This window comes from Anser cygnoides, chromosome 6, assembly GCF_040182565.1.
Source record: "Anser cygnoides isolate HZ-2024a breed goose chromosome 6, Taihu_goose_T2T_genome, whole genome shotgun sequence".
Taxonomy (NCBI): Eukaryota; Metazoa; Chordata; class Aves; order Anseriformes; family Anatidae; genus Anser; species Anser cygnoides.
Window position 1 is genome coordinate 3006446 of NC_089878.1, and position 27413 is coordinate 3033858.

The window sequence follows — 27413 nt, forward strand, 5'->3', positions numbered from 1 at the left end:
TGGAAGTGCTTTGATGTAGATGTCGTACAATAACATCACCTTTTTCACTTCTGCATCCCACTGTTATTCATCTTAAGATCAATTAGGATCTCTTTTTTTTTTCAGACATCTTTAGTGGAGTTTCCAAACTTTAATAATTTATTATGCCTTAAATGAATGATCTTTTATTTTATACTATTGGATTTCTTTGCATTTATATGGCGCTCTGATAGTCATTTGCATTTATTTTTGCATCCTACTTTTCTATCATCAGTAACGTCTTCAGAAATTTCTTTTTCTGTTTTGCAGTCTTACACTTTTTGCAGTGTATTAAATTGAATTAGTCTTAAAAACAGACCGTGAGGAGTTTCACTGGAATCCTCTTTCCAGTCATATTTTATGGCATCTAATACTACCTCTTCCCATCTTTCTGTATTCATTTTTTCATCATCACAGCTTTTCCTGTTAATTTAATTTTCTTTAGCATTGCAGGTAACTTTTCATGCAGTGCTGTATTAAACACTCTGAAGAAATTCGCACAGATTAGGTATTTCTCTTAACTGAGGAAGTCATACATTAAAAAAACAGCCTAAATTGTGATAGATCACATCGATGAAATATATTACATTGGGAAGGTTCATCTTCTGTTGTCTGTGGTGGAATGCAGTTTGACTGAAACTTGCATCAATTTTCCAGGAGTTGCTCAATGGTTAATAAGCTAGGTAGGTATGTTTGCAATAGATAATCCTTTTTTATGAACACGAAAATTAAGAAAAAAAAAGTTTAGCCTTTTCCTAACTTTCAAGTCTTTATGTGGGACTTTGTATTATGCATAGGTGTTCAGTTATTTCACTAAGTAGGGCTCAAATGAAGAAAATATTTTCATTACTTAACTGTTGTTCATCTGTTGGATGTAATTTCTATTTCTGTCTATAATCTTCTTTAATAAGTAAACTATTACCTCCTTACTGGAAAAATTACAGCTTTGACACTGAAGAATTTGCGCTGTCGTGTGGTGGTATAGCTATTGGAAAAAACAACTTTACTTGTCTGTACCTAGCACTTTTTTTAGTTCTTCTGCTATAGTTTAACCTTACTAGGATATCAGTTTTGGTGTGCTTTTATGTTTTGTTGCCCTGGATATAAGGAAGGTTTAAGACAGCCTCATATAAAATAAAAGCATGTTTTATGTTCTGGGCTTATTACAAAAGACGACAGCAATAAGTAATTCTAGGTAAAATAACATCATGATCATGAAAAAATGAAATTTAATATTTATATTTGCAGTTACCCATTTCTGTACACAATGGCTTTGTAAAAGTAGTAAAAAAATGATTGTATGAGGAGAAGGGTAAAACCTCAAAAAAAAAATAGGTATCTGTTACTCAAGAGGCTCCATAAGAAGTAAGTAATATTTGAAATTACTAATAATTGCTTTTGTGTATGTGAAGTATAAGGATAAGATAAAAAAGGATCTAGTGTAGTTCTTGTTTTATTGAGAGGCACTGTAAATAAAAAGCAGTGGAGGGTGAAACCCTAAGTAGCTTGCCTGCCTTTGTTTTTTGATTCTTGGGTCCTTAGATTTATGTAGAAAATAAAAATACTGAATGCCTTTTTTTTTTTTTTAATTCTAGGCTAAAAAGCTTAGTTATAAGGATAAGAAGTTGAATATTGGTCCAGCAATAAGAAAGCAACAAATACGGATTCCTCGTATGTATTTTCACTTGCCTTTCTCTATTATGTATGTAAGTGTCATTAGTCATTTTAGTTTCTAAGCAAGAAGTGCCTGGTCATGCATTGCATTAATGCTGTGGACAGAACAGACTCAGAGTAGTTAACACCGGAAGTAAATAGATACTAGTGGAAATGTCCAGATTTGGAGTGTCTGGGATTGATGATCTTGAGTTATTTTATCTCTTAATGTATTAGTGACTGTCTTGGAAAAGATTATCTATGTAGGAGCAAGCTGAATGGAAATTTTTATCTCAGTTGCCAGACACAATGTCAAGTCTAAACACTTAAAAGAAAGAATCAGTCCTCATAGATTCTACAACACAAAGCAGGTTTTGCTGGTTCACTGATTGGGTTGTCACTAATCATTTATTTATATTAGCAAAATCCATCAGAACCGTTGCACTTTGCTTTCTTCAGCAGACACAATAAAGAGTAGGTGGTTTCAGTCTCCACTCAGTTATGACAGTTCTCTGCTGTGCAATAAAGACATAGATGCTAGGGGTTCCTTCTCTGACAAAGAACTGTCTAGGCCGAACACTTGCGTAAGAGGACTGTTGATGAGCCACCTTTGTCAGATAACTAGTCTTTATCTTGGGCAAGTATGCTGTTAAGATGTTCTTCTGGGGGAGACCTTTCCATTGTACTGACTTCAGAGTACAATCTACAATCAGAGAAGATGCCCTCCGCTTCTGCCAAGGACAGTTTTATTTCCATAGTACATTGAAAAAGATTAAATCATACCATTTAAGATGAGATCCGACAGGTTTTTTTGATGTAGCCAGACATGCTATTTTGTTATTCCTCAGTAAAGGCTATGTATCAGAGATGTAAAATATTTTACTTTAGGAATGCAGCAGCAAATTAAGTATATTTTTCTTCCATTTGAGGACAATACTCAGAATAATTTCAGTTGAATTCTAAAGTTTTCTTTAGTTTTTTTTCTTTAGTTTGTCATTTTATTGATGAGAAGTAGTTCATATGTGCATTACCACTGTTGCTGTAGGCATACTTTCACTCAAGACAGGAGATTTCTCTCTTCTCCCTCCATATGCGTAGGTATGCCCTTCTCCCTTTTAAATTTGTAGGGTAGCATTTGCCCAGGGGAAGTGGAATTCTTTATTCTGCAGAATAAATTTTCTCCAGAAATTATTCTGCATGGTCTTTGCTCAGCCATTGTTGAGGGTTTACATTTGTTTGTATTTTTTTAATTGTTGGTGGAGGGGTTTTTGTTTGTTTTTGTTGTGCTTTGTTTTCCTTTTCATCTTTGACTTGGACTTCATCAGTTGCATTGCCAGACTTTTGTTGCTTCCTTCTCCTGACTCTTGTGCTCAATGTGTCTAGATTCAAAGTGTGATACAAGACCATATTGGCATCTGGATATATATCCTGGTATTTGATTTCAGTTTTTCTGCTCTCATGTTCAGCCTACTAACCTTAGTTGTTAGGATAGTTTGCTCATTTGGAGGCTTGTGCAAGTCTAGACTTGCAGAGTCACTGTAAGGCTGCAGCTGTATTGTATTCAGCAGAATTGAAGAAACCATTCCTTTGGTAGTCTCATTTATCATTGTCTTTTCCAGCTCAACTAATCCAGTGTTATGGATCTCTTAAACTTCAATTTAAGGCAGTAGGAATGAAAGAAAAGCAATCTTCTTTTTTAGGTATATGTCTTAGGTATATATATATATCTACTGTCTATTCCAGAAGCGGGTAAAAATCAGGGTTCAAAATTCAAGTACTGCTGTACATCACGTTCTAGTTGTGTTGAGTAATTGATACACATTATATTCTGTAGCCCTTCCAAATTACCTCTGGCATCATCCTGTGATTCTCTTAGAGGGAGTTGAGGTGACACTAGGCACATGCAGTCCCATGTTCGTTCTTTTGGGTGTTTTGATTCTTTGAAGATCAGAAATGATCTTCCCTCCTTTTTTATGACCTTCACACTAAAACAAACAAACAAACAAACAAAAATTACTGTTAACTCACTTTCAGGTTCTACTGTAATACCTGAATCTGGTACAATGTACTTGACTACTTCAAGTGGATATCCTTATATTTACCATAATGGCGTGGCTTACTTTCATACTCCTGAAGTTGCTTCTGTTCCACAGCCATGGCCAGTAAGTAACAGATTTTTGTATACATGCTTTTCTATGGACAAGGATGTGTGCAGCGTTTCTAATTCCCTCCTGCTTCTGGTTTCTCCAGCTATGCCTTATGTTTGATATTTAAATTTTTTTTTTGTTTTTGTTTTTTTTTTACTAATACTGAGGAGCCTTTGGTGCTCATGACCCTTGATTGGCTTCGTTTATTATTCGGCTGCAATAGCTGCTATGTTGAGGGTGAAAGGAGAACATACTGCTAGATGAACAAAGTAATCTTATAGTCAGTACTATGCTAGGAGTACTGCTTATTATAGGAGGAAGAATGTAGTAGATTAATTGTTTGACTTCAGTGGGTTTGGTGCAGTTGGCCCCCTTTATTTTGCTGGTGTTTAGCTGACCCTCAACTGGTCCCCCACAACAAACAGATTTCCAGCTGGTTTAGTTCCTTGAACTGTCTCACTGCCAAATCATACAAGTGCTGGGGTTGGTGGAAGGAAGGGAATTGGAAAAGGGAAGATAACGTCTGGGGCTGTGGAGAGGATAGGAATATGTCAGTGACAACTTAGATTGGCCATATTGCTTCATTTATTGTGTAGGCCCCCGGGAAGCAGTGGTCTTGAAGAACCTAAATGAAAGTTAAAACCTAGTAAATGCATTTTCAAAAGGCAGGGGAGGTGGTTCAGCATATAGTATTTAAGATAAGTTAAAGGAGTGACAATTTATGAAATTGCTGCATTGACTTGTAACTTTTTTGTCTTAAAGTCACGCTCTGTGTCCAGCTCACCTGTGATGGTAGCTCAACCGGTTTATCAGCCTCCTACTTATCATTATCAGGTATCTGTTTGAAAATTACTTTCAGAGTGTTGATACTCCTTCCAGACATGCAGTTTTTGTTTGCAATGCTGTCCCAGTTCCGTTTATTCTTAAAAAATAGACTGTTCAAAATAGCTGCTTAAAACAGATTTTAACTTTATTGAAGATGATTTTTCACTAGTATATGATTTCTACCTACCTGTCTAATTACATGGAAATGGAATAAATTATTTTTTCTTTGTTGCCAGACAACTGTCTTAGTACCATTCTTTTTTTTTTTTTTAATCATTCTAAGCCAAACTCCTGCTCAGAGCAGTGTTGGTTAGGTCAGGTGTCTCAGGAATTTGTCCAGTTGAATTTTTAAAATCTCTGATGGAGATTCTACAACCTCTCTCGACAGACTCTTCCAATAATTGATCCTTCTCCTGGTAAAAGATTTGGTTTTTTTATTTTGTTTTAATTTCTTTTCCTCCTTGTGTCTGAGTAGAAATGTTCAAGTTCAGCATTTGTCCATTAACTCTTGTGCTCTGAACACCTCTGATGAGTCTGGCTTGGTCATATTAATGCCCGCCCATTAGGTAGTTGTAGCCAGTGATAGCTATACCCTCCCACCTTCATCCTTTTTGAAGCTGAACAAACCCAGTTCTGTCAGTATCCTGGTATGTCTGTTCTTCAGTTCCCTAACTGTCTTGTTGGCCCACTGCTGAACTTCTGCAGCATGCTTCATGTGTATTGGAAAGTTAACTGCATTTTGTATATTTTCTTACTTAGCCACATTTTATAGATGCTTCGTTATTTTAGAACCAATGAAATGCCCAGCTCAGAGGCTGAATGGAAGTAGACAAAATTATGTTCTTGAATTATTTGGGGGTTTATGAAAATCATTAGTTCTTCTTAATTAAGATTTGAATGAGGATTTGGGATGATTTTGAATCTAGTTTGTTGGGAAGGTGTATCTCTGTGCATGTTTTTGATTATATAAGTAATATCTTCTGTCTGAGTTTAGGCACCAACACAGTGTCTTCCAGGTCAGTGGCAGTGGTCTGTTCCACAGGTAAATACAGTTCACAGTTGCACCATTTTACCATTAGTTTGCATCTAGTTTAAAGATAGGATGTGGTCATCCATTTTTTTTCAGTAGTTTTTTTCTTCAAATCAAATGCTAATATGAAATTTCCCACTATTTACAATGTTGGTGAAATAAATAGCTATATTTTATCAATGCATCTGCAACGTTTCTGGTACAATAGAAGGCATAAAATAGCATTTACTGAAACATTAAGCAAAAACTTCTTGTAAAGAAATCATCTGCTTCCCCTCTTCTTCCGAAGAAGTTTGTGTTAAATTATCAAAAAGGTTTTTTTGTATAACATTTTTGTAAGCAAATTATAACTGTACAATATGTGACTTTGAGAGTGTCAGTTTAGAGAGCATTGTTAGAGAATTCCAAAACTTTATAAAACAGTTTCGGAATTCTCTAACAATGCTCTCTAAAATGTCGATGAAATTTCAAAAATCTTTTAAAGGGATTTAAGGACATCTCTGTTTTATCCTGCTATCTGACTTGCCTAACTACTTCCCCCGTCAGATTGTTTCTTTAGGTTTCTTAGCTTCTTTCCTAGTGAAGATGAATTTGGCACTTTGATTTAAAGCTTTAACTTTGTTTATATGTAGCAAAGATGACTGTAAAATAAGCTTTGCTATTTATAGTGTATAAATCATGTTAATTTATGGAAGTAATGTGTTTTATTTCAGTCTCCTGCTTCTTCACCTTCATTCTTTCATGTGCACCCTTCCGAAGTCATTTATCAGCCAGTAGGGATTGCCCAGGAAGGTGGTTGTGTACCTCCTCCTTTCCTTCTAGTGGAAGCTGCAGTTCCAGAGGTATTTTCATGATCATTTTTATTCTCAGTCGAAGCATTTATCTGCAATTGAAAAACACATTTAGTTTAAGCACAGGTAGTTCAGAGCACTTACGTCAGCAGTTCCACGTACTTTCCACCAAATCCATACTGTTGCAGTGTTAATTCGTTTTCAGTTGTCTTCAGATTAGAGTATCTCTTCCAATTTTCTAGGAGGATGCTTAGGTTCGGAAATATTTTAGAGGGTCACAGGTGTCTGACAGCAGTATAAAGGCTCATCAAATTGTTTTATTAGAAGATAATATTTAAATAAAATAGGAGTCATGATCTTCAGAATGCTGAATTAATCTATCCAAACTATGAGTTTCTCTAAGTAGTTCTTTTTCTGTGTAAGTAGAAGCTAGTCTCTGAATATTCAGAAGAGCAGAATGAATTGAGAGTAGTTTCTGCTATGCTTCGCTTACAATTTTTTTTTGCTTCTGTATCAGTAGCAATTCTAATTTTTGAGAGATTTTTAATGTACAATAAGGCTATTTCTTTATGATTGGGTATGAAAAATGACCGTAATAGACTAAAAAAAAAGTATTAAAATTTGAAAATGTGTTATGATTAATTGGTACTCTTCCTCTTTGTTAATTCATCTTCCTTAACAGAGATGTCAGAATAAATGGTAAATTAGCTCAGTAATAAAGTATTTTTACAAAAGTTGGAGATAATTGTATTGCTACAAGAGATGAGTACCAAAACTGATACTCCAAACATCTTTGGTGAGAAATTCTGATACACATAAATAATACCACTACAGCCTTCTTCTTGAATAATACAAAACTTGTGTTGCTGGTTTTTTTCTCCTTTTATAAAACACACAAATCTCAGTATTTATTGTATAATATTTAAACACTGTTCCAGTTAGAGCTGACTGAAATAGCTTTGTACTACAAAAGTGTGCTACTTCAGTAAAAGAAAATGCTTTCTGGCACTAATCTAAATAAGGTAGATTAAAGTTATGATAGTGATCTAAACAAACTAAATTAGCCAAACTTTGATACATTAGGAATAACATGTTTAAATAGTGATATCTCTGTTTCTAAAAAGTTTAGTAGCTGTTTATATATATATGTATATATAAATAGTATATATTACTCGACAATTTGAAGTTACAAGGAATTTAAAATCACGTGATGAAATAAGCTTTTCTGCTCACTTTTTTTTTATTATTTTTATTTTTTATATTAGCCATATTCTGATCATGGAGTTCAAGCACCCCATCACCAGCCTTACGCCCAGAGTGCCATAGCCATGCCTGCACCTGTGAGTCAAACTAAGCCAGTTAAAGTAAGCACAGTAGTCTTACTCTCCCCTCTTCTGAAGGGGACAGGAAGAGAAGAGGGGCAAAGGTGAAAGTCTTTTAATAATGAATTAATAAATAAGGAAAACAGAGATGTTGCAGACAAACTGAGGTTTTCCTTCACTTGAGGCTTGGTTACAGAGAGGCATAGAGATTACTGATTTTAGAACTATTTTTGGAAAAAAAAATACATAACTCATCATTATGAAATTGAGAATCAGAGAAGTGCAAATTAACAATGTGTTTTGAGAGAAAATGATGGTACAAATCCTTGTCTTTGTCTCTGGATCTTGAGAAGCTGAATTCATTGCTTGCAGCCTCAAATAAGCACCTCATGTTGTGTCAAGGTGGAGTTCTGGAACACTGTTTATGAAAAACTGTCTGGGTTGGTTGCCTGCAGGTGTTTTTCTGCACAGTTCTGGTATTGAATGGCCATTCTAAAAAGTGTGGTTCTTCCCTATGACCTGATGCAAGGTTTTTCTTGAGTCTCAGTTTAAGAACCCTTTGCCTAAATTTCTAAGGATGTTAACACAACGTTTGAAATCAGGTTTTGCCTAGACTGCCTGATAACAAAAGACTGAAGGTGTCAGTAGGTTTACTTGATACTACAGCACTTCTTCTGTAAAGATGATTGCTAAACTATGAGTAACAGTAGGTAAGAATGACTCAAAGACCTGTTACAGGCTCTCATATATTTTCTTAATTTATTTTAGATTTATTTTGAGAAGAATCTTTTCCAGAGTATTGTGTAACGGTATCTCCTAAAATATCCAGCAGAGGGGGCTGTAACATTAAGTGTTGTCTGGAAATAAAATGCAATTACTCCAATAAAAAAAAAGAAAATAGAAACTGAATATGAGTTTAAAAATAGTAGTCCTGGGTGATTCATTTGTTTAAGTAATACTTAAAAGGGAGCTGGTATGACAGAGTGATCATATTATCCAGTTTACATTTCATTTTCTCACACACACAAGCAAAAAAAATACACAATAGTCTCGGAATCAAACACAAATTCATATTTTCTGTATCAAATACAGAAGCAAGCTTTTTACTTTGAAACTTGACTTTTATTATCTATCCTAGGACCAAGGAGAGCAAGATAGTGTGCAGTAAGTTAAAAGGTAGATCTAAAGCATGTTAGCTTTTCCTCTTCCACATTAATGACCACAGTATCATGCTTTTCCTTAGAGCAAAGTGGTTTACTCTGTGGTAATTGATAATGTATTAATTTGGTGTAGAATGTGTATGCATGGTAAAGCCATGTTTGAAAAGTTATTGTGGCATAGGAAATGAGCTGCACATTCATACCCATTTATCTCATGATACAATGTTTTGTATTTTTTTTCATAGCTGTAGCAGTAATTTCACATGCAGCTTAATCTGGTATAACCCAGGAGCTCATTCCTTTTCCATACCACCCATTTCCTATGCTCGTACAGGTTTTCGTGTGGCAATATGGTAAAACAGGTCAGGGGGCTAATGTAGGTAAAGATGAATCCCCGCTCCCAGGACATATAAAGCAATAAAACTTGCATCAGTTCCTCAAACCAGTTTGTCAACCAATAGCGCAAACTCTTGTACTTACACTAGAAGTTTGGGATATGACGGAGGAGCTAAGACTTGTGTTAGCAGTGCTCATTTAAGCATAGAACTGCTAATCCAATGTATTCCTTCATTGTATTTTTTTCTCATTCTTACCTAGTCTTTGTTGAGTCTATAACTAAAACTAAGCTCTATTCAGGTCTCAAATAGATTCCCAAATACATTTAGACCCTTACAAAGACTAGAAGAATTCTGATAATTTTGTTCTTTATAAATTAATGTCAAATAATTTCTGACAGTTAATTTTATTTATTTATAGTTTTGTTTAGTAGTTAATAGCTCTGGAACATAATTCTCCATTTGTCTTACCTTTTCACATACCCTCTACAGTTTTGAGTATGTTCCACGCATAATGCCTTTGATCAGCATATATTGTCTATCACTATGGTTGGGCACTCGAGAGTAATTGGAAATAAAAGAGCAAATGTTGAGAGCAGGCTGGTATGTATTAAGCAAGTGTTTGTCTCATTACCACCTGCTCCCCAGCTGCAGGAAAATATTGCCTGCTGGCTGCTTTCTTGTTAAAATATCCCAACAAACATGTATCTGCTGCTTGAAAATTACGAGTAATGGCCATGAAAGAGGGAACAGATTTTAAAATGACATTGTATTGATGGTCATTTGTTGTCCCCAGTGCACTAGGAGTTGCAACATACGCTTTAATATTATTACTACTAGGAGCTGTAAGTCATGTGGTGAGAGCAGGATGGGTGACAGCCAGTATCCAGATACAGTACAGATATGCACAAATATAGTAGAAAGTTACAGACTATAGTGTGTAGTCTATGGTAATAGCAGCAATGTAAGTTAAGATTGGAATTCATGTTGTCTGGTTTCAGACCTGGAAGTATTACTTCAGAGTTAAATTTTTGTTTTGGTAGATGGCTGTCTTGAATTAGGAAGCACTGGCATGGTCAGCAGTTACTGGATATTGTCTGGGAGGCCTGGGGAGCTGTGCATTACAGTTACAGTCTAAAAAACTGAGCAAAGGTATAAAAGGTTGTGGCAAGTGGAGGTGGGTAGGTGAGGGTGGTTTGTTGTTTTGTTTTATGCTTTTTGTTTTTCTTCTCGGTCATCTTTTCCAACTGGGGTGTACCTATAGGGGGTAACTTTGCTGTTCCCGTGATCTGAATCCGATGGAATGGTTTGGCCAGTGTGAGAAGTATGAGATGATACACCGTCTTTTCCTGCACAAGACTTCTTAGGAGGCATTCTTTTTTATTTGAGCTTGGACATTTAGTCTAAGGGGAAGGAAATCAATCTACAATACATAGATCCTTTATGCCTGTCCTCACAGTAGACTTGTTTTAACTGACAGTCTGATGATCTTCCATAATCCAGTTCTTGAAAACTAAAAGTACTATATACCAGATTGGACTTATTTTAAGCTTAACCTGTAGAAAGTGTTCTAGAAAGTCACAGAAGAGTACAAAGGTAGTAAGGTTGTTTTTTGTTTTGTTTTGTGTTTGTGTTTCTTGGGTTTTTTTGTTTGTTTTTGTTGTTTTGTTTTGTTTTGTTTTTGTTTTTTCCTGAAAACCCCACTGGCTGGGCTCTGAAGCAAGAACCAATCAATGATAGAAATATAACTTGGCTTTCAGATTTGTTTGCTTGGTTTTTGCCACCACTTTGTTCTCTGTTGTCCACAATCATTTCAATAGCTTTAAAATCAAATTTTGTACTTCCCATAAGAAAAGGCTTTCAGAAAGGTCAAAAATTCTTCACGTAGATACTTCCAGTCTACAGTCTTCTGGCAGTAATTGCATTGGCTACAACTCAAAAGGCAGAGGAGGATCTGCCCATGTCAAAAGAGAATTTAGAGTATTAATTTGAATGTAGTATTACTAGTACTCGTGTATTTACATTCTGGTTATAATGGCATGTGGTGATAACACCTTGGTCTTTTTGTAGTGGCCATTCTGTAAATTTAACTGAACTTAGAGTGCTCCATTTTTCTCTGCAATTAGGAGCAATAAGGTAAAATTTGTGGTTTATGTGCATTTATAATATGCATAAATACACCTATGTTTAAGTCTGTAGATATGTATATACATACAAATGTATGTATACCTAAATCATGTTTTTTAAAGGAAAGCCTTGGTGTAAGCATTTTTGGAAAAGCATAGTAATTTTATACTAGAACTACGTACTTACAGCATGATATGTGGAACAAAAAAAATCGAGTTTAATTTTCAGTATAGGTAAGTATTTTTTTCTTCATTTATACATGTAATGAAATCAGGAAGAATAAAACTTCTGTTTTAAATTACCTAAATCTTAGATACATGCATACAAAACTTGTCCTCATATATGATTAACAGGATGCTTGCCACGAGCTGTAGCATGGTCTATTGCTCTTTAAAGGGTATTTTAAACTCCACCAAAAACATATTCGTTAGTTCTATGTTAACATAGAAAGGAGCAGAATGGCATGCTTTGTCTTGCATTGTTTCCTTCTGTGTTCCCTTTACAAGCTCCTCTTTTTCTGTTCTGATAGTTTGTTCTCATTCCAGTTTAGTGGTTTCTTTTGCTTTCTCTGATATGTATGTTCTCTCTCTCTCTTTACTTGACAGACACTATGGAGCATTCACTATTAAACCATTTGGGCAGCTTTAGTCTACCTGTTCTGATTTTCTTGTCCAGTCCTTCCCACGTGGCTGAGATCCATCATCAACATACCAGCTAGCTGCTGCCTGTTGTGAAACTTAGGGTCAGTTGTTTCATTGCAATGCTTGATATTTACGAATTGGTAAACAATAAAACACGCTAAGATAGAATTTAGTATAATCTGCAAAATTACTTAATTGCTTCATGCATGTTCGTAAATTTCTTGTTATTTATAGACAACAAACTTTATGTAGCTCTTGCAATTCATTCCCAAGACAGTTGTGTATATATTCATTCCATCATTTTCTCTCATATTCAAGTTTCCAAGTTCTGTGCATGTTGGGATTATTTTTCTTCAACAACAAGGGAAAATTTTAGCTTTTCAATGTATGATTTCTGTTTCTGTGACTAGCAACTAGCTTCCTCCCCTTTTCTCCTGATTTTTGGTGATTTACAGTGATTTGTGTTCATGGAGTTATACTCTATGGCAAGTGCTTAACCATGCTTTTTATTGTGAAAAAGGTGCTGCTTTTAGTTGCCTTTTTTTTTTTTTTAAATTTAATATTTTAGTGAGATGAAGTGATGGAAGAATATCCTTTGCACATGTTATTATTTGTGTCCATTTATTATTTGTTAGCCTTTTAACAGCCCAGCAATGTGTAGCACGGGCTTGCTGTTTGGTTAGGGTGTGACTTCTTATCTGTGTGCGCATCTGTACAATAAATCCCTGGATGTGGCTTTTAAAAAATATGCTGGTGTGAAGCATTAGTTCTTCACTGTCCTGCTGGGACCAGGCATTACAGAGGAGGAAACGTGTTGTGTCCTCCATATCCTAATGCAAGTCAAAACTAAAGAAGGAGTTAGAGAAAGAGATTGGAACTCCAAGGCTGATGTAACAGTGGCTAAAGTGGGTACTGGATGAAGGCTGGTACTAGATGGCCCATGAGGCTAGAAGTTTGGGAAGGAAATGTACAAGATTTGGAGCAAGTAGATGATGAAAAGAAACTGAAATCTTCATTAAGATTTCATTAAGTTGGATTGAATATTCTGATAGGAATGCAAGAACTGCAGCTGGTAGTACTACGAAACTGGCAGAGCTAGAAGGGAGGGGAAAAGACAAATAAATTTAATAACAGAAGAAAGAGGAGTAGCAGAGAGCTAAGGTTAGAAAACAAATGGTTTTGAGTCTGTCCTGTGGCATAGTAGGAAAGGGGTAAAAAGACTCAGAATGGTTAAGTAAAGAAAACAAAATATCTGGGAGTTCCACAAGTGGAATACAGAGCAGCTGAGATGCAAAGGGAGATTGTAGAAGAACCTGATCTTAGGAAGACTAAACAGAATATACAAGCAATTCTAGAAACAGTTCTTGCTAGCACCTAAGACAGTAGCCCTGTTTTCTGGATCTTGTCATCCTTTTGTCAGCAGCAAGTGTCATCCACTGACAAGTTAATCAGTCAGTTGCGTATACGTTAGTTTACAAACAGGACAGCTATCAGTTGTTCACCTCACATTTTATAAACCTGTGAGCTTTGGCTACTGAAAATAATATAAGCATGATTACAATCTCAAATAGTAATTTCAAAACTGTTTGTTATTAAAGATACTGGAAACTACATACAAATCAAAAGAAATTTAAGGCTGACCCATCAGTTTGAGTCAGAATTAAGGCTGTTTATACAGTATGGAGATATTTATGGTTTTAAAGCTATCTAGAATATTTTCCCAGCTAAGTTGAAATGCTCAGGTATCAGGTTATATACTTAGGAAACCTGTGAAATAAACTAAAACAGTTACTAGGAATGTCTAGTGCTAAGCTGAATTTGAGGTTTTTTAATCTATTGTTCTAATCTGTTACAGAGAATGCAAAAGTTTAAAAAAAAAGTATATATTGGTTAAATAGTTTCTCACAGTATATTATAAAAATGAATGTTCTCTGATCATTTTGAAAGAGGATAGCTATTGCTTTACTGACTTGATACACTTCTGTAAAGCTATATGATGAGTGAACAAGACATGTTTTTGCTAAATTAAACTTGAACTCATTTGAAGGCTCCATTCTTGCAAACAAACGAAGTTATTTCTTGCCACTGTCAACTTCACCTATAGTATGTAATAGATACCTGACTTTCTTTTTAAATCAAGCCCGTTGAGCAGATGGAGTATCAAAATAGACAAAGATCAAAATCATCCGTCTGTGAGTCTCAAACCTCAATATACATGAAGTCCCCATTTTCATCCTAGAAAACATGACAGAATGGAGGATGAAATATACCATCTTCTTCTATAGATTCTCTAAAACGTCTTTTTAGGTATTCAGTTTGCTAGTGCACCTCTAACGTGGAGGGTATGTAGTTCCTAACTTCTACCATTTGCCTGAGCGTGCCTAAATTTAAATGCCATAGTGTTTTGTAAAGAAAAAATCAAATTTTATAGTTTGGACAGGTAAGCACGTGAAACTGTGATTTTGTCCTGCATTTCCTTTTCTTAATAAAAACACTTTCACAGGACAAAACTGTAACTTCTGGTATACAGCCTGATGTATAAACATTGGTTACTAACGTAGATTAAAAAATGGCATACAAGTTATTAAACAGAAAATTTCACATTTAGTTTCTGTACTACATAAATTTAAAAGGTCCTTTAATTACAGCGGAAAAGCCATTTTCCCACATATACACTAGCAGCATCTGTGTGTTACAGATTATTTTTTTTCAAATCTATGTGCATTTTGTTTCAATTCCAATAGCTTTTGTGTATTTCTGTGGTTTTTTGTTTTTTTTTTTTTCAATCAGAATTCTCTGGTTTTATAAGTTGTCTTTACTTGTGTGTCATTTTAGTGCTTGGGTATAGTAACTTTTTAAAATTTGGACCACTAGTTGAATAATTGCTTATCTTCATAAGATGGTGACATTTTTCTTATATGGTAAGCAATATATTTGACTTTATGAACACTTGAAAACATTCGAAAATTTTACCTCTCTGCTTTGAATTTTTCTGTTGTCTGAGCAAGACTAAAGAAATCCGTGACAATGTAATGAGATTGAATACTTCTTTCTCCTCAATTGCAGGAAAATATTTTTCTTCCTTTTATCCTTGCTTCTCCTTTCATCCCGCTAGGATACCTTATATATTTTGTATAACTTGGGTTCCTCAAAGGTTAAAATATAGCCTTTGTATTTAATAGGAAAACAAGCTATGGGTTATTGCTTATAGTAGCGTTGACATCTTTATATATGTAAAATATGCTGGTTTATTTTTGGTTTTATTTTTTTGTTTTGTTTCTTAATATCTTAGGAATCTTATAGAGTGGGCATTATTGTCAGTCAATGTAGCTAATACGTAAATATCTTAAAAGATGATTCTAGCAGTCAATAGTATTACTAGTGTGCAGGAAAAGAGATGGAAACTGGTGCTGTTCTTAGAGTTGTTTGAAATTGTTCTGAAGGGAGATGCCATGTACTTAGTTGCATGTTTACTCAAGTTACTTTATACCTTTTGCTAGGTAGAAAAAAAAATTACATGATTTGTTTTTTAAAAAATGTGTTACTGTGGAAGCTGTGGAGATTGTTTTGCCCAACGAGTATCAGATATTTGCAAGTTACTGGGTCCACAGAGATACCAGCATATTTCTGAGGGGGTAAATAGCTTCTGCTCTAGTTTGTCGTGTCTTTGAGCCAGTCTGTACCACCAAAAATATCTGTCCAGTTATTCTTCTGTTTTATTTAGATTTTAGAATTCATCGTTATAAATACTACAGAAATGTTGGCACATCCTAACAATAACTCATTTCCATGAGAGAATTTTTATGTAGTAAATCTGTAAATGCTATGCTGTCTCTGAAGCTGACAAAATAAAGTTGTGTGTTCTGTTAGAGGCTTTTTTCTTGGATCATGAAGCAAATGCACATTTGACCCACAGTTTGGAAGATTTAGTCCTAAATCCTTATTTTGGGGATTAACAGTTTCAGTTTACTAAATATAACTTCTCTGTTTCTAAAGTGGTTTAGAGATAGAAGAGGTAATTTTCCTAACAAGTACTATATTGAAAACGTGCTCACGGGGAAGTCTTTTGAACTAATAGCTTGAAAATGTGTAAATATTGTGCAGTCATTTACACATCTATCAGCTTAAGTTGCATCTAATGCAAATACAAAATGTCATTTATTTCTGTTTATTGGAACAGATGTTAGATTGTTGATAATGAGTTGATCCTGTGGCCTTTGCTTCAAAGAACATTTACTTTATTTTTACTTCCATATGAACTTGATCATTTGGAAGGATATTCAGCATTAAGCACAGAAGTCTACCCACAATGTTCTACTGCAAGGTCTATAACTTCAGTCTGGAGGTATCAGTTGTTAGGATTATATCACCAGGTCTTAACAATGCGTCATTTTGTTCTGACACCGAGAAAAGACCAAGATGAACCACTGATTGGTGGTTTTCTTTCAGGAACCACAGATTGCTGTTGAAACATTGATGGTTCTCCATTCATATTGTAGTTTACCTTTCTTTAAGATGTCTGCCAACAATGAAGGCATAACATGAATTACTAGTAGCTGAACCTTTAAGCTCTCCGTAGTTGAATCCTATCTTAGTAATTCAGGTACCTCGATTGTGTCTGACTTCTGTAATTTATTACAGGAATACACTAATTTACACTAAGAAAGGACTACATGATTTTCTCACAGGTGGTGCCTAAAATTGCATTATTTTGACACTGTAGCTTTCACGATTTTTAAAAAATCTCGTAGGCTACACAGTGTTACCTTCCTACCACTTAAAATTTTCATAATGGGGAGATTCGTATACTTCTATACAGAATTCATCTAGTTAAGTGCAGATATTTAGATTCCTGCCTGTGATTTTGGGTTTGGAGAAGGGTTAACATCTCCTTTGGACCTCTGTAGTTTCCCTTTGGCAGCTGTAGGAGAGTTCAGATTAGGAGTAGGGTCCCTGGACACTCCGTAGCTAATGGCAAATAATCATCTTTGTCTTTGTGCACTGCTTGTCACATAGTAGCAAACCAAATTAATTTTCTGATTTCCACTCCCTGAGAATTTAGTGACCCTTGCTAGTATTGTTTATTTTCTACTGAACTAGCTGTTACAGTGTTTCTAGCAACTGTTATTTTAGTGTTATATTTACATGGTCAAGTGCTAGTTCTAACATTCTGTTAAGTAACACTGGCTAACAACCTGTAGATATACAAAATTTATCTCTCCCTTGTGTTTTTATGTATTTGATCAAGGATTGTTTCTTGCATTAAGTAGAATTTTCAGGTTCCCTAATGTTTTGAGTTCCTGCTACTTCTAACCTTGAGCACCAGAAGTCCATTCATCATCCCTGTAAAACTGCTTACATATTTCATATTAAAGTGATTATTCGCATTCTGAAATGCGTTTTTCAAATAGTTCAGTCAATGAGTAAACTGCATTCCACTATTAACTGAGAAAAATCTCGCAGAATACATGGCTTTTTTGAAACGTTTTTCAGTTTTTAACAGTTTTAAGATGTAAGAAGTATTAAGGGTGTGAAATAGTGGGTGTTTGGTTGTTGTTTTTTACTGTAAAAAGTACAGTAAAATAGATTTCTAGCTTTGTAATGTTGAACTGCAACAGTAGTTTAAATTCACCTGGTATAAAATTTCCTTCAGTTCTGTTTCCTATTTAAAAGATACACATAGTAAATCATTACATTAAAGATATAAAATATAATGCTAGTGTCTTGATACGCATATACAATCCTGTATATGGCAGACAAATCCTTAAAGCTTTTATTCAGAAAATCCAAATAGAAATACAGAAAGCAAAACACTAATATGTGGCTCTAATTTTAACAGTGTTGAGTAGTGAAGCTAAGATGTAATGGAGAAGAATGTGTTGTTGTTAGACACATACTTGTCACTGTAGACTTTTTGAGCCACAAATAATTAGAAAATGTTGAAATTAAGTTTGAGGGCTTCCTGTGGTCATTTTATTTCTCTGTCCATCGGTGGAGCTCTAGTCTATGTGTGTATATTAAATATAAGCAAAATGCTGTTCATAAAATTTCTGATTGTTTTTTAATCAGATTATTAACAAGGACATCCAGTTTGATTTGAAAATGCGTGATTTTATTTAACTGCATAGTTGTTTCATTTGATACTGTATTGCAGGTTCAGAGGATCTAGTTAATGCAGCCTTGTTAAATGAGATACTGTGGATGTACATAGATAAATGTGTAATAAATTTGTAGGTCTCATGTTAGAGAACTGTTCATGGCTTTATAAATCGAAAGCTCCTTCTGTTGAAGCTGCTTGTGATGCAGCAGTAAGCAAAAAACAAAGTTTCTGTGGTTTGTAACTTCTAGTAAAGTTCTGGTTTGGTAGCTGAAAGTGTAATGCAAATACATTGGTCCCTATATACTGTTTGAATTGTAACTTATTTATTTAATTGTAGCATAGATTAATAGTAGAAACAATTCAAGAAAAATGTGAAAAAATGAATTGATGAGCTTTTATCATTAAACTAAGCTTCTGCAGTCATCAAAACAAACTATTGTCATCTGATTGTACTTTTTAGAATATTTAAGTTAAATATTAATACAGAAAACCTGGCATTTCTGCTCGAAGCTAACATGTTTAGCAAGACTGTTGTTCCTGTTGCATTCACAAAATTGTTCCTTTTAGGGAAAAAAAAAAGATATGTGTGAAATTTAAAAAGATGAAAGGGGCGGGTCAAAGTGGTTATAGTGAAATGATTCTACAGAAAATGAACTAAATGACAGTGCTTTGTTTTAGTTTCTCTTAAAAATAATAGTTCTAATAGTTCTTGAAGATAGAGATGTGAAAATTATTTGGCTATCGAATTGCAGTATTCTTCATATTTTTCTAATGGAAATTTTTCTTTTTTTTTTTTTACTGTTTTTTTCTCATTGTCCTTTCCCAAGCAAAACCTTTACTTTACTTTTTCCTGGAGTCATAAAAAAGACAAAAAAGTAACCCTAAAAAGAAATACAGAGAGGGACCAAGAAGTGCAAAATTGTTGCAATTTGTGAATAATATTATTTAGTTAATGCATTGTCTTTGATTCCTGTAATTGCTCAGTTAGCCTCAGGTTCTGGAGCTATTTGACTAACTTAGCTCCAGTTTGTAATTCATCCCCTTGAGTCTTGGTATTTCTGTCCTCTGCTAAAAACATTGTGTCAGGGATGACTACACTGTAGCAGATGATCATGCTTATTTTTCTCAGTATTGCTCAAATATACCTTTTTAAGTTGCAGTCACAGCTGCTAGGACCACAACTGGGAAATTCACTTGGTCCAAATGTTATATTACATTTTGGCTTTGGCAGGGGAACTAAGAATAAACTGTTTTGTTTCTTGCTAGTTGAGTCTCCTTGGGGCCTAGTGAACTCTTTATAAACAGCGGTGATTTATTCTGTAGATAATTGGTACAGTTTTAAGGTGTTCGTATTTCTGATGGTCGCAACCCTTTAACCTACACAATAGAAATGGTTCTATTTTTCTATAGAAAAGGCTGTGCAGCTTGTAATACCTGAATTTATTCCAGGTAAGCTCATCAGCTCAAGTGTTAGAGTGAATAATCTTCTCACAGAAGTGCTCTTGGTGATGGAAGCTCCAGCTGGTTCTAAATCACTTGGCTGAGGAGGAGTTATTTCCCACAACTGTGGTACCGCTTACAGATTTAACAGGCCTTCTTAAACCTTTGTATCAGTTTCCCATTTCATCAGAATGAAAACTGTTATGGGATCCTGGAAGCTTTCCACAGAGGCAGAGTCACTTTGGATTAATTGACCCATGGTTTGGTCAGGCTGTGGCCTATCTCTGTTTGCCTTTTCAGAAGTCTAAAACTGATGCCAAGCTTGGATGAGTGAGTCTCATGTGCTCTTCCTGTGGGAGCTGCTGTGAGTGGCACGCCCCAGTGAATCCCAGCGCAGCATGGGGATCTCTTCCTTCTCTGGTACCACTTCCCAGAACCTTTGCGTTTTGAGTCACCGAAGTGGGCAGTTTTGTTGGAGAACCTTGTTGCAAAATGTATCTAAAAACAAAACCCATCTTGAAACACCTCTTGAAGCCGGGAACGTTATGAACTTGTTTTTCACCAAACAGGTCCAGGTGTCTTGGTGCAGTTTTGAACTCCTGTGAGGAATGCTGCTCATTTTGGTTTTGTTTTGTTTCCTTTGTTCTGCTGTGTGCTCTTTCATTGCATTGGTTCAGTCCAATGACTGAAGTCAAGTCTTTCATAGTAGCTATTGATGGACTTCCAGTTTGGAAGCTTGTAACTACTTGACTAATCTGGGGTTACCTACAATAAGGATCATAATTTTTATCCATAAGTGTTTCTGCATTGGTGTCAAAAAGGGTTTGTTTATACTATGAAAAATCCTGTCTCGGAGAGAGGGTTGGAATCTGATTTAAGCCTTGCTACAAAGAGTTCAAATTACAGCATTCTGGCCTCCTTTAAAAAAAAAAAAAACAATCTTTAGTTAAATAAAAAACAAAAACAAAAAAGCAAGCAGCTGGCAACTGGACTAGTGTTGCAAAAAAGTTTCTTCACTTGCTGCTATTTCTGTTGCTGCCATGGCTTTATACAAGAGGCTGCAGTGGATCTTAAGACTCTTGTGGAATCAGACAGCAGGATTCTCCAGGTCGAGTGGACCATTACGTGGATGTTTGGGACAACAGCAGTTCATGGATGACCTTTTCTGGGAAAAAAAAAAAGGTATTTGGAAACAATTTTTGTGTAAGCAGATATTCAGGAAGCTGGAGAACTTAATTGTGTAATTGATATGTTTTCCTTGGTTTTAATCAAGAAGACAACAGAGGAATTTCCTTTTTGTTTCAGTACCTGGGATTTTTTTTAAGACTGTAAGATTGAATTGGTGATGTTGCATAGGCTCTGCACTCAGTGATTATTCAATTATTCCAAAATTAAGTAACTTTAAACTATAATGTGGATTTCAAAGGTGATGTAGCCTGTTGATGTATCATTCCTGGTAAGCTACTTAAATCACTTTGCTTATAGGAGAACAGGAAGAAAACCACAAGTGGTTAATGTCTAAATCACGTAGACTGATTATAGAAAATGTGGGTAATTCTGATAGGACTAATAGCGTACAGTGAATAAAAATATATAAAGCTTTTTAAATTCAAATACATGGTTCCTTTAATCCAAAATGGATTAATTTGAATCTCTGGTTTCCTCTAGATAATTCTCAATTTCTCTAGATGCAGTCTAAAAGTAAAAAACCTGTATTATTGAACTGCCCATCCCTGCAGTAACAGTACCTCGAAAAATCACTCACTGTTCCTTTTTTCCCCATGTGTTGTTGTGGTCTGCATCAGGGGTCATACAGTTGCAAGTTACTTGCGGTAGTTAACGTAAGAGTACTGAGTGCTTATGTTAGGTAGTGGTAAACTTTTTTTATTATTATTTTTTAATGAATTAAAGGAATATATACCGGGCCCTTAAAATTACACTAAATTTTCAGGACTTGAAGAAAAAGATACTTAGGGAGCAGAGCTGAACATCTGCTGTTGCAGCTGAGGTCAGCCTGATGGAGAAGAGGACTTCAGTTGTTCCATACCAGTGAAATACAGGGCAGAAGGTCTTGTAACTATGTTCATATTAGCTTGAAAAGGACTTTCTGATTTGAGCATCAGTGTTACTTGTTAGTGTAAAAAAAAAAAACAATTACATAAGCTGATTTTAGTGGTGTAGATGCTTATTGTAATCACACATGATTTTCTTGACAAGAAGCTCCTTTACTACATGGTTTTACCTTACTACAATATATTACATTATGTTCATGTTTTTCTTTCTTTGAAAGAAAGTTTCTGTGGAAAGGAAATGGGAACCAAACTTTGAAATCTAAAATAAGGACTAAACTGCTTTTCATTTACTTTTCTGCCCTTTGAGATGCCAGAAGCAATTTCCTCTTGAAGCTGACTTCCTTTCTGGAAATGATTTTCGTCTCCAACCATGCTGAGGCTCTTTTCTCATTCTTTCATTCTGACTAACTTGCTTTTTTTTTTCTCTGACTTGCTGCTGCATTTGAGTAGTACTTCTGGTCGTAAGTAATAACTTACAAACTAGTTCCTCTGTAACTTTCTTTTTCAGTTCTTGTCTTCCCCCCACCCACCCACCCACCGCCCCTCCTTCCTACCCAGTCAGTTCAGAAGGACAAACAAAGCACTATTGGTGTCCTCTGCAAGGGAGCACTGATAGGGGGCTGGCTGTAAATTGACGTGGCATGGAAAATCTCTGCTAGTTTTTAGCAGCTCTAACATCGCTGCAAAATCAAGCCTACTCCTACTAAGCTTGTAGCTTGAAAATATTACAGGCTTACTGTTTATATATACATAAAAGAAAATGAATGGAAAGTACCCTCACCTTTTGATTTGGGAAGCAGACTTTTTCTGTATTTGGATTTACAGCTAATAGAAAACAAAATCAAAGGGAATTGGTTACTTTTTTTTTTTTGTGAGAGCAGCAGATCTCGTTGCTCCCCCCTCCTTTTCCTGCGATTTAATCATTTGCAGATCTTGCCATGGGGTGCGGACTGAGAAAGCTGGAAGACCCAGATGATAGCAGCCCTGGAAAAATTTTTTCTACATTGAAGAGACCACAAGTTGAAACAAAGACGGATGCTGCTTATGAATATGTATTGCTGGATTTTACTTTAGAAGGTAATTTCTGTTTTATCTTTTGTTATTCTGAAAAAGTAAGGAATAGGATTTAACTTTGTTCTGTTTTGTCTGAGTTGTAGTAAAACTTAGATGCTTTTATCCAAGCTAGCCCAAATGTAAGACTTTTATTTTGAAAATCATGACGAAGGTCTTCACTTAGATAAAATTACAATGGAAACTACTGAAGTATTTTTAACAAAGAAACCATCCAAATTACACAACTGTCCTTGTTAAGGAAGCTGGCTAAAAACTGTTAGAGATTTTCCTAGTTTCCTATGAGTCAGATACTGCTATCCTTACTCCCTTTGAATAATGGTTGTCTGAATTTAGTGTGAGTGTTCAGAAAATACACTGTGCCTGAGCAAGGGTAACAGAATGCCTTCACTGAATAACAGTTTTTAAAAATGCGTTCAACTTTGGAAAACAGGCTGTCATTGTCCTCATGACTTTGTGCAGAAGCAAGTCTATTTCTTAGCTGTACAATAGTCTCCTCTCTGATGTGCACCCCAGCCTTTTGGTGGATGTTTTAGTAAGAGTATTATAGTTGTTTTTTTCTTTTTTTGCAAATGCTCTATTTATAGTTGCTGAATAGGCTTTTGAAACTGTGACCAAAATGAGACAAAATTTGTATGCGTAGCTGGAGGCAGACAGTGCTCTGTGGGATACTTCCTTCCCGAGGGTGTCCCGTCTCTAACAGAGCAACTCCCTGTTCCAGAAAGTTGAAAACATAAACAAGCCCAGATGGCTGCCCTCGGAGAACAGACAGCTCAGTTTTGCAGTCACTTCATGGTAACTTGCATTTTACAAGAACTGAATCTACTGGAAATTCTTGATAGTGAGGATTTAAAGTAAATGTAATAGCTAGAGGCATTTGATAAAGGGAGGAAGTGTAAGTGCATGTCTTGCTATGTGTTCAGGAACTTTTTTACAAACAAAACTTGGCCTCTGTTTAGTTTTCTTTCCAAATTAAAGGAATGCAGTCATATCAGTCATATTTTTATTTAAAATGTGTTTGGCTGTTTACTGAAGAACTATAAGAACTAACAGAAACAGCATTCTACGAAGTTACAGTACTTGACAGCCAGCTGTATTTATGGCTCTTTATTTACACATAGCGAGATGAGTTTCTCTTTGGTTTATTCTTTTTGGAGAAACAAAACTTTGGGCAGGTAGTAGTGGTAACATACTGGAAATAAAGCTAGGCCCCCTGATGTGTGTGTGAATTACCTATTAATCTACTAATAACAGAAAAGATAATAAAACTTACTTTTTTATGACTAAAGTGTGTTTGGTGTTCTTAAATAGTCTGTGTTCTAGAGAGTTTTGCTCTATTTTAAAGTAACGAGCTTCTGGAAATACTTTGTAAGGGATCTGTTTTAAAGAAGATTGTGGCTTTAAGAAAAATCGTATTAAACAGTGTCAGTAAAGGTCCATTTTTGCAGTATGTTAATAACCTATTGTTACAGCAGTAAAGATTCATTTCAAAGTGCTTAGCTTCAGTAACGTACACGGAGTTATGAATGCTAAGTAACATTGCCAGAGAGAAATTTTAGATGATTGTCTGACTGCTTTTAGGCACTAACTGTAAGCAATTAGATTTATAAACATACATATCATTCTGTTGGATGGTTTTAGCTGCATGCGCATATTTAACTTTTTTTTTTTCATTTGAGGTCTCTGAAGAGGTAAGATCATGAATGAATACAGGCAAAAATGGTGTATACTGTCTTTCTTGGAGGCATTTCTGAATGTTGTTTGCTTGTGAAACATAGGGATTGGCTGAGATACTGTAGAAAATATGCTGAACTACTTTTTTTTTTTTCTAACCCATTCAACACATTCACATAGTTGCTTCTATTCAAGTAATCTTGGGCTAAATGAAGCTTAAGTAAGAGCCTATTATCATGTCAGACCAGTTAGTTTTCAGTGTGAAGTTGTATGTTATATTTTAATGGCACTCTGTTGACTTCCAGAGCAAGATCTTCCCCAGCGTCTGAGATTGTTGTTCTGTTGAGTGACATGTTACTATTGGATCTGGAACCAAGTAAAATAGAAAATCTTATCTGAATATATTTAAGATCCTAGAGTAAGCTATAGCCTGCATTCAGATAAAAGTACAGCAAGCATAAATGCATTATATTTCAGTTTAATATTCTGTATTCTCTGCTTCATCAGATTTATGATATATGGAGTTGAAATGGTCCTGCTAGGGAGACTTTGAGGAGTTCCTGATCTTTTTTCAAGTTGTGGTGCAGATAAGGTCAACCGTGCTCTTGTCTAAATCTGCTTGTTGGAGTCCACGAGCATCTTAACTAGTTATTAGCAGTGTGTTTTACCTTGATTTGTCTCTTCTTATTCACCCAAATATTCCCATCCCTACTACATAAATGAGTTCTGAGTTCCATGGAGGTACTGTGCGAAAGAAGAATCCCAGCCAAGAAGAATACAGCCAGGCTTGCATTTTGCAGGGGTTCGGTGGACTCTGAAATGTAATTTTAAATGCCTGTCAAAGATAGGAAATTCAGTGGTTTCAGTCATGAGGCGTATCTCAGTTACAAAAACTTCTTATTTTTGGAGATCAGTTTAAACATAAAGTAGGGATAGCTTAAATATTCCTACTTAAGCAAAAAGCTTACAGCTTTTCCAGAACTCTTCTACTAGGGAGAGAAGGAATATTGATGCAAGTGTATTGCATTTCAGCCCACTAAAATGACACACTGTGAAGTTTTTGTCACTCTGAATAATAGTATGAATACGTATGGGGTAGCTGTTTTGTCATCATCGCCAAAGCTTACTATACAATTAGCCAGTTAGCTGTAGTGGGAATTTTCAGTTAAGGCGATTGGAAAATCACTGAAGTGATGATCTTGTTGCATCCATACCTGCTTTTTTGGTTTGTGTGTGTTGTAGAACAGTTACTTCTTCAATAAATATTTAATGTCTCTGGGATTTATTCTAGGTAGAATTATGGGATAGAGGTGTTGTAGGGCAAAATATCATCAGTCTGTTAAAGGGAGGTCTGTAATGCAGTGTGCTTAAAAAAACAAGTGTAAATATTCCTATTCCAGTGCAGTTCCAACAGTGAGTTGTAACATAGCTCAAGAAAGTGAAACAACCCAGTGCTATGACTGAGAGTGGTAGAGTTTATGTTAATAGGTTGTTTGATAGCTATCAGCAATAAACTATCAATATATATGCTAATGTTGCTTTTTGATGGTGTGCAGTTCACACTGTACATGGTATTCTGGTTCTTGATAGCTTTTTTTGAGCTGGTAAGGGCTTTACAGTAAGAGTCAAGGTAGCAGCTTTTTTTTCCATTCCTTTTTCACTTTAATAAAAGTTGTTATTTAAAAGCATTAAATTTGAATACTATAAAAGATGTCTTGTTGATTTTTGTTTTTTAAAGAAAGCAAAGTTCTCTATGAGTATATATATCAGTATTATCCCCACTTTATAATTGGAAAACAGTACAGTGATTTAAGCTTTACAGAAAACAAATCACTCAACCAGCAGAAATCTAATTCCGTTTATTAGAATAAAAGTGTTGGCAAAATAAATATTCATATATAGCAGGTTTATGATACTTTAAACCAGTAGGGTAAGAAGATTTTGTGACTTGCTGTGTCTTCGGTAAACTCCTTAAATTTCTTGCTATTGCGCATGTATAGGATTGGCATGTAGATAAAGGAGGAGGTAAGAACATTAAGGAATACATTTACAAAGTGGTGAGTTTTGCAAAGAGAGGGACCTGTCAGAATACAAAAAGGGTGTGCATCACTTGCAGCAGAGGTAACTGACAGAGACCATCAAATTCCAGACCAAGCTACCTTGTTGTAAGAGACCACATCTGTGAAGGATGAAATTGTTGATGTTGGCAAATATATGCTAGCAAAATTACTCTTAAGTTACTGTCTGTATATTAATATTGACTAGTTGCTTAGTGGAGGCTCTGAGGGCATCTATAATTACAGTTGGAGTTGAGAGGAACAGGAAATGCTGATAGTCAGGCTCACTGCAGCAAAACACGTAAACTACTACCACAGTCTTCCCTTTTCTCTGTGCAAAAACTGTGGACCAGACCACAGACCAGTCACTAGTTTTTGCCAACTCCTGTGTGGTACCTGGCTGTTACCTGTTGATCAGAAATGCTTGCATACATTCAGAGGTATCCAGCTTAGAAATTCATGATACCGTTTATCTTACTGTGATATGGATTTAAGTCTACTTGAGGACATAATTGTGTGTATTTTAAAATTTCAACCTACAATCCACAGATGACTTCTAAGGGATCCAAAAAATGTATTTGAGGAAAACAAACCTGTTTTTCTAGGATTAAATTAATTTTGTGGAAATTTACCTCTCAGCTAGGGTTAAAGGATACTGCTGCAGTATGCTTAAGTCTTTGACTAGACAAAATAGTTGCTTAATATCCAGACCAATTGCGTGTTTATATGTTGATGCAGTTCTTAAATTAGCTTGACAAAGCTAGGTCCAACAAAGTATTGCCAAATAGATTACAAATAGATCATATTGTCTCCTAAAAAATATGTATTTCACCTAGTTGTATACTTCATAATCACAGTGAGTCTCTTTTTTCTTGTGCAAAGAGGACTTTACCTTGTTAGTAAATGCGTTGGGATAGGTTTTGTGTGGTTTACATCAAAGGAACTCACTT

The 27413-nt window shown here is 35.3% G+C and overlaps 1 protein-coding gene across 21 annotated transcripts in view; it reads left to right on the forward strand.

The window, feature by feature from the left end:
* The window catches only part of RFTN2 (raftlin family member 2), a 90862-nt gene that overhangs the window by 23366 nt on the left and 40083 nt on the right, over positions 1-27413 (forward strand). For 17 of the 21 annotated variants that reach the window (XR_010832565.1, XR_010832566.1, XR_010832564.1 and 14 more), the window contains 8 exons: positions 1614-1689; positions 3706-3833; positions 4581-4652; positions 5638-5685; positions 6387-6515; positions 7730-7828; positions 20645-20771; positions 22592-22738. Coding sequence is in view for 16 of the 21 variants with exons in the window: in XM_066999950.1 (XP_066856051.1) it covers positions 1614-1689; positions 3706-3833; positions 4581-4652; positions 5638-5685; positions 6387-6515; positions 7730-7828; positions 20645-20771; positions 22592-22738 (826 nt within the window). In the remaining 5 variants the exon portion in view is untranslated. Of the gene's footprint in view, positions 1-1613; positions 1690-3705; positions 3834-4580; positions 4653-5637; positions 5686-6386; positions 6516-7729; positions 7829-12013; positions 15919-19598; positions 20618-20644; positions 20772-21730; positions 22123-22591; positions 22739-23409; positions 23528-27413 lie in introns of those variants that run through there. The other 4 variants (XR_007161161.2, XM_048058222.2, XM_066999954.1 and 1 more) reach the window with 4 other exon arrangements.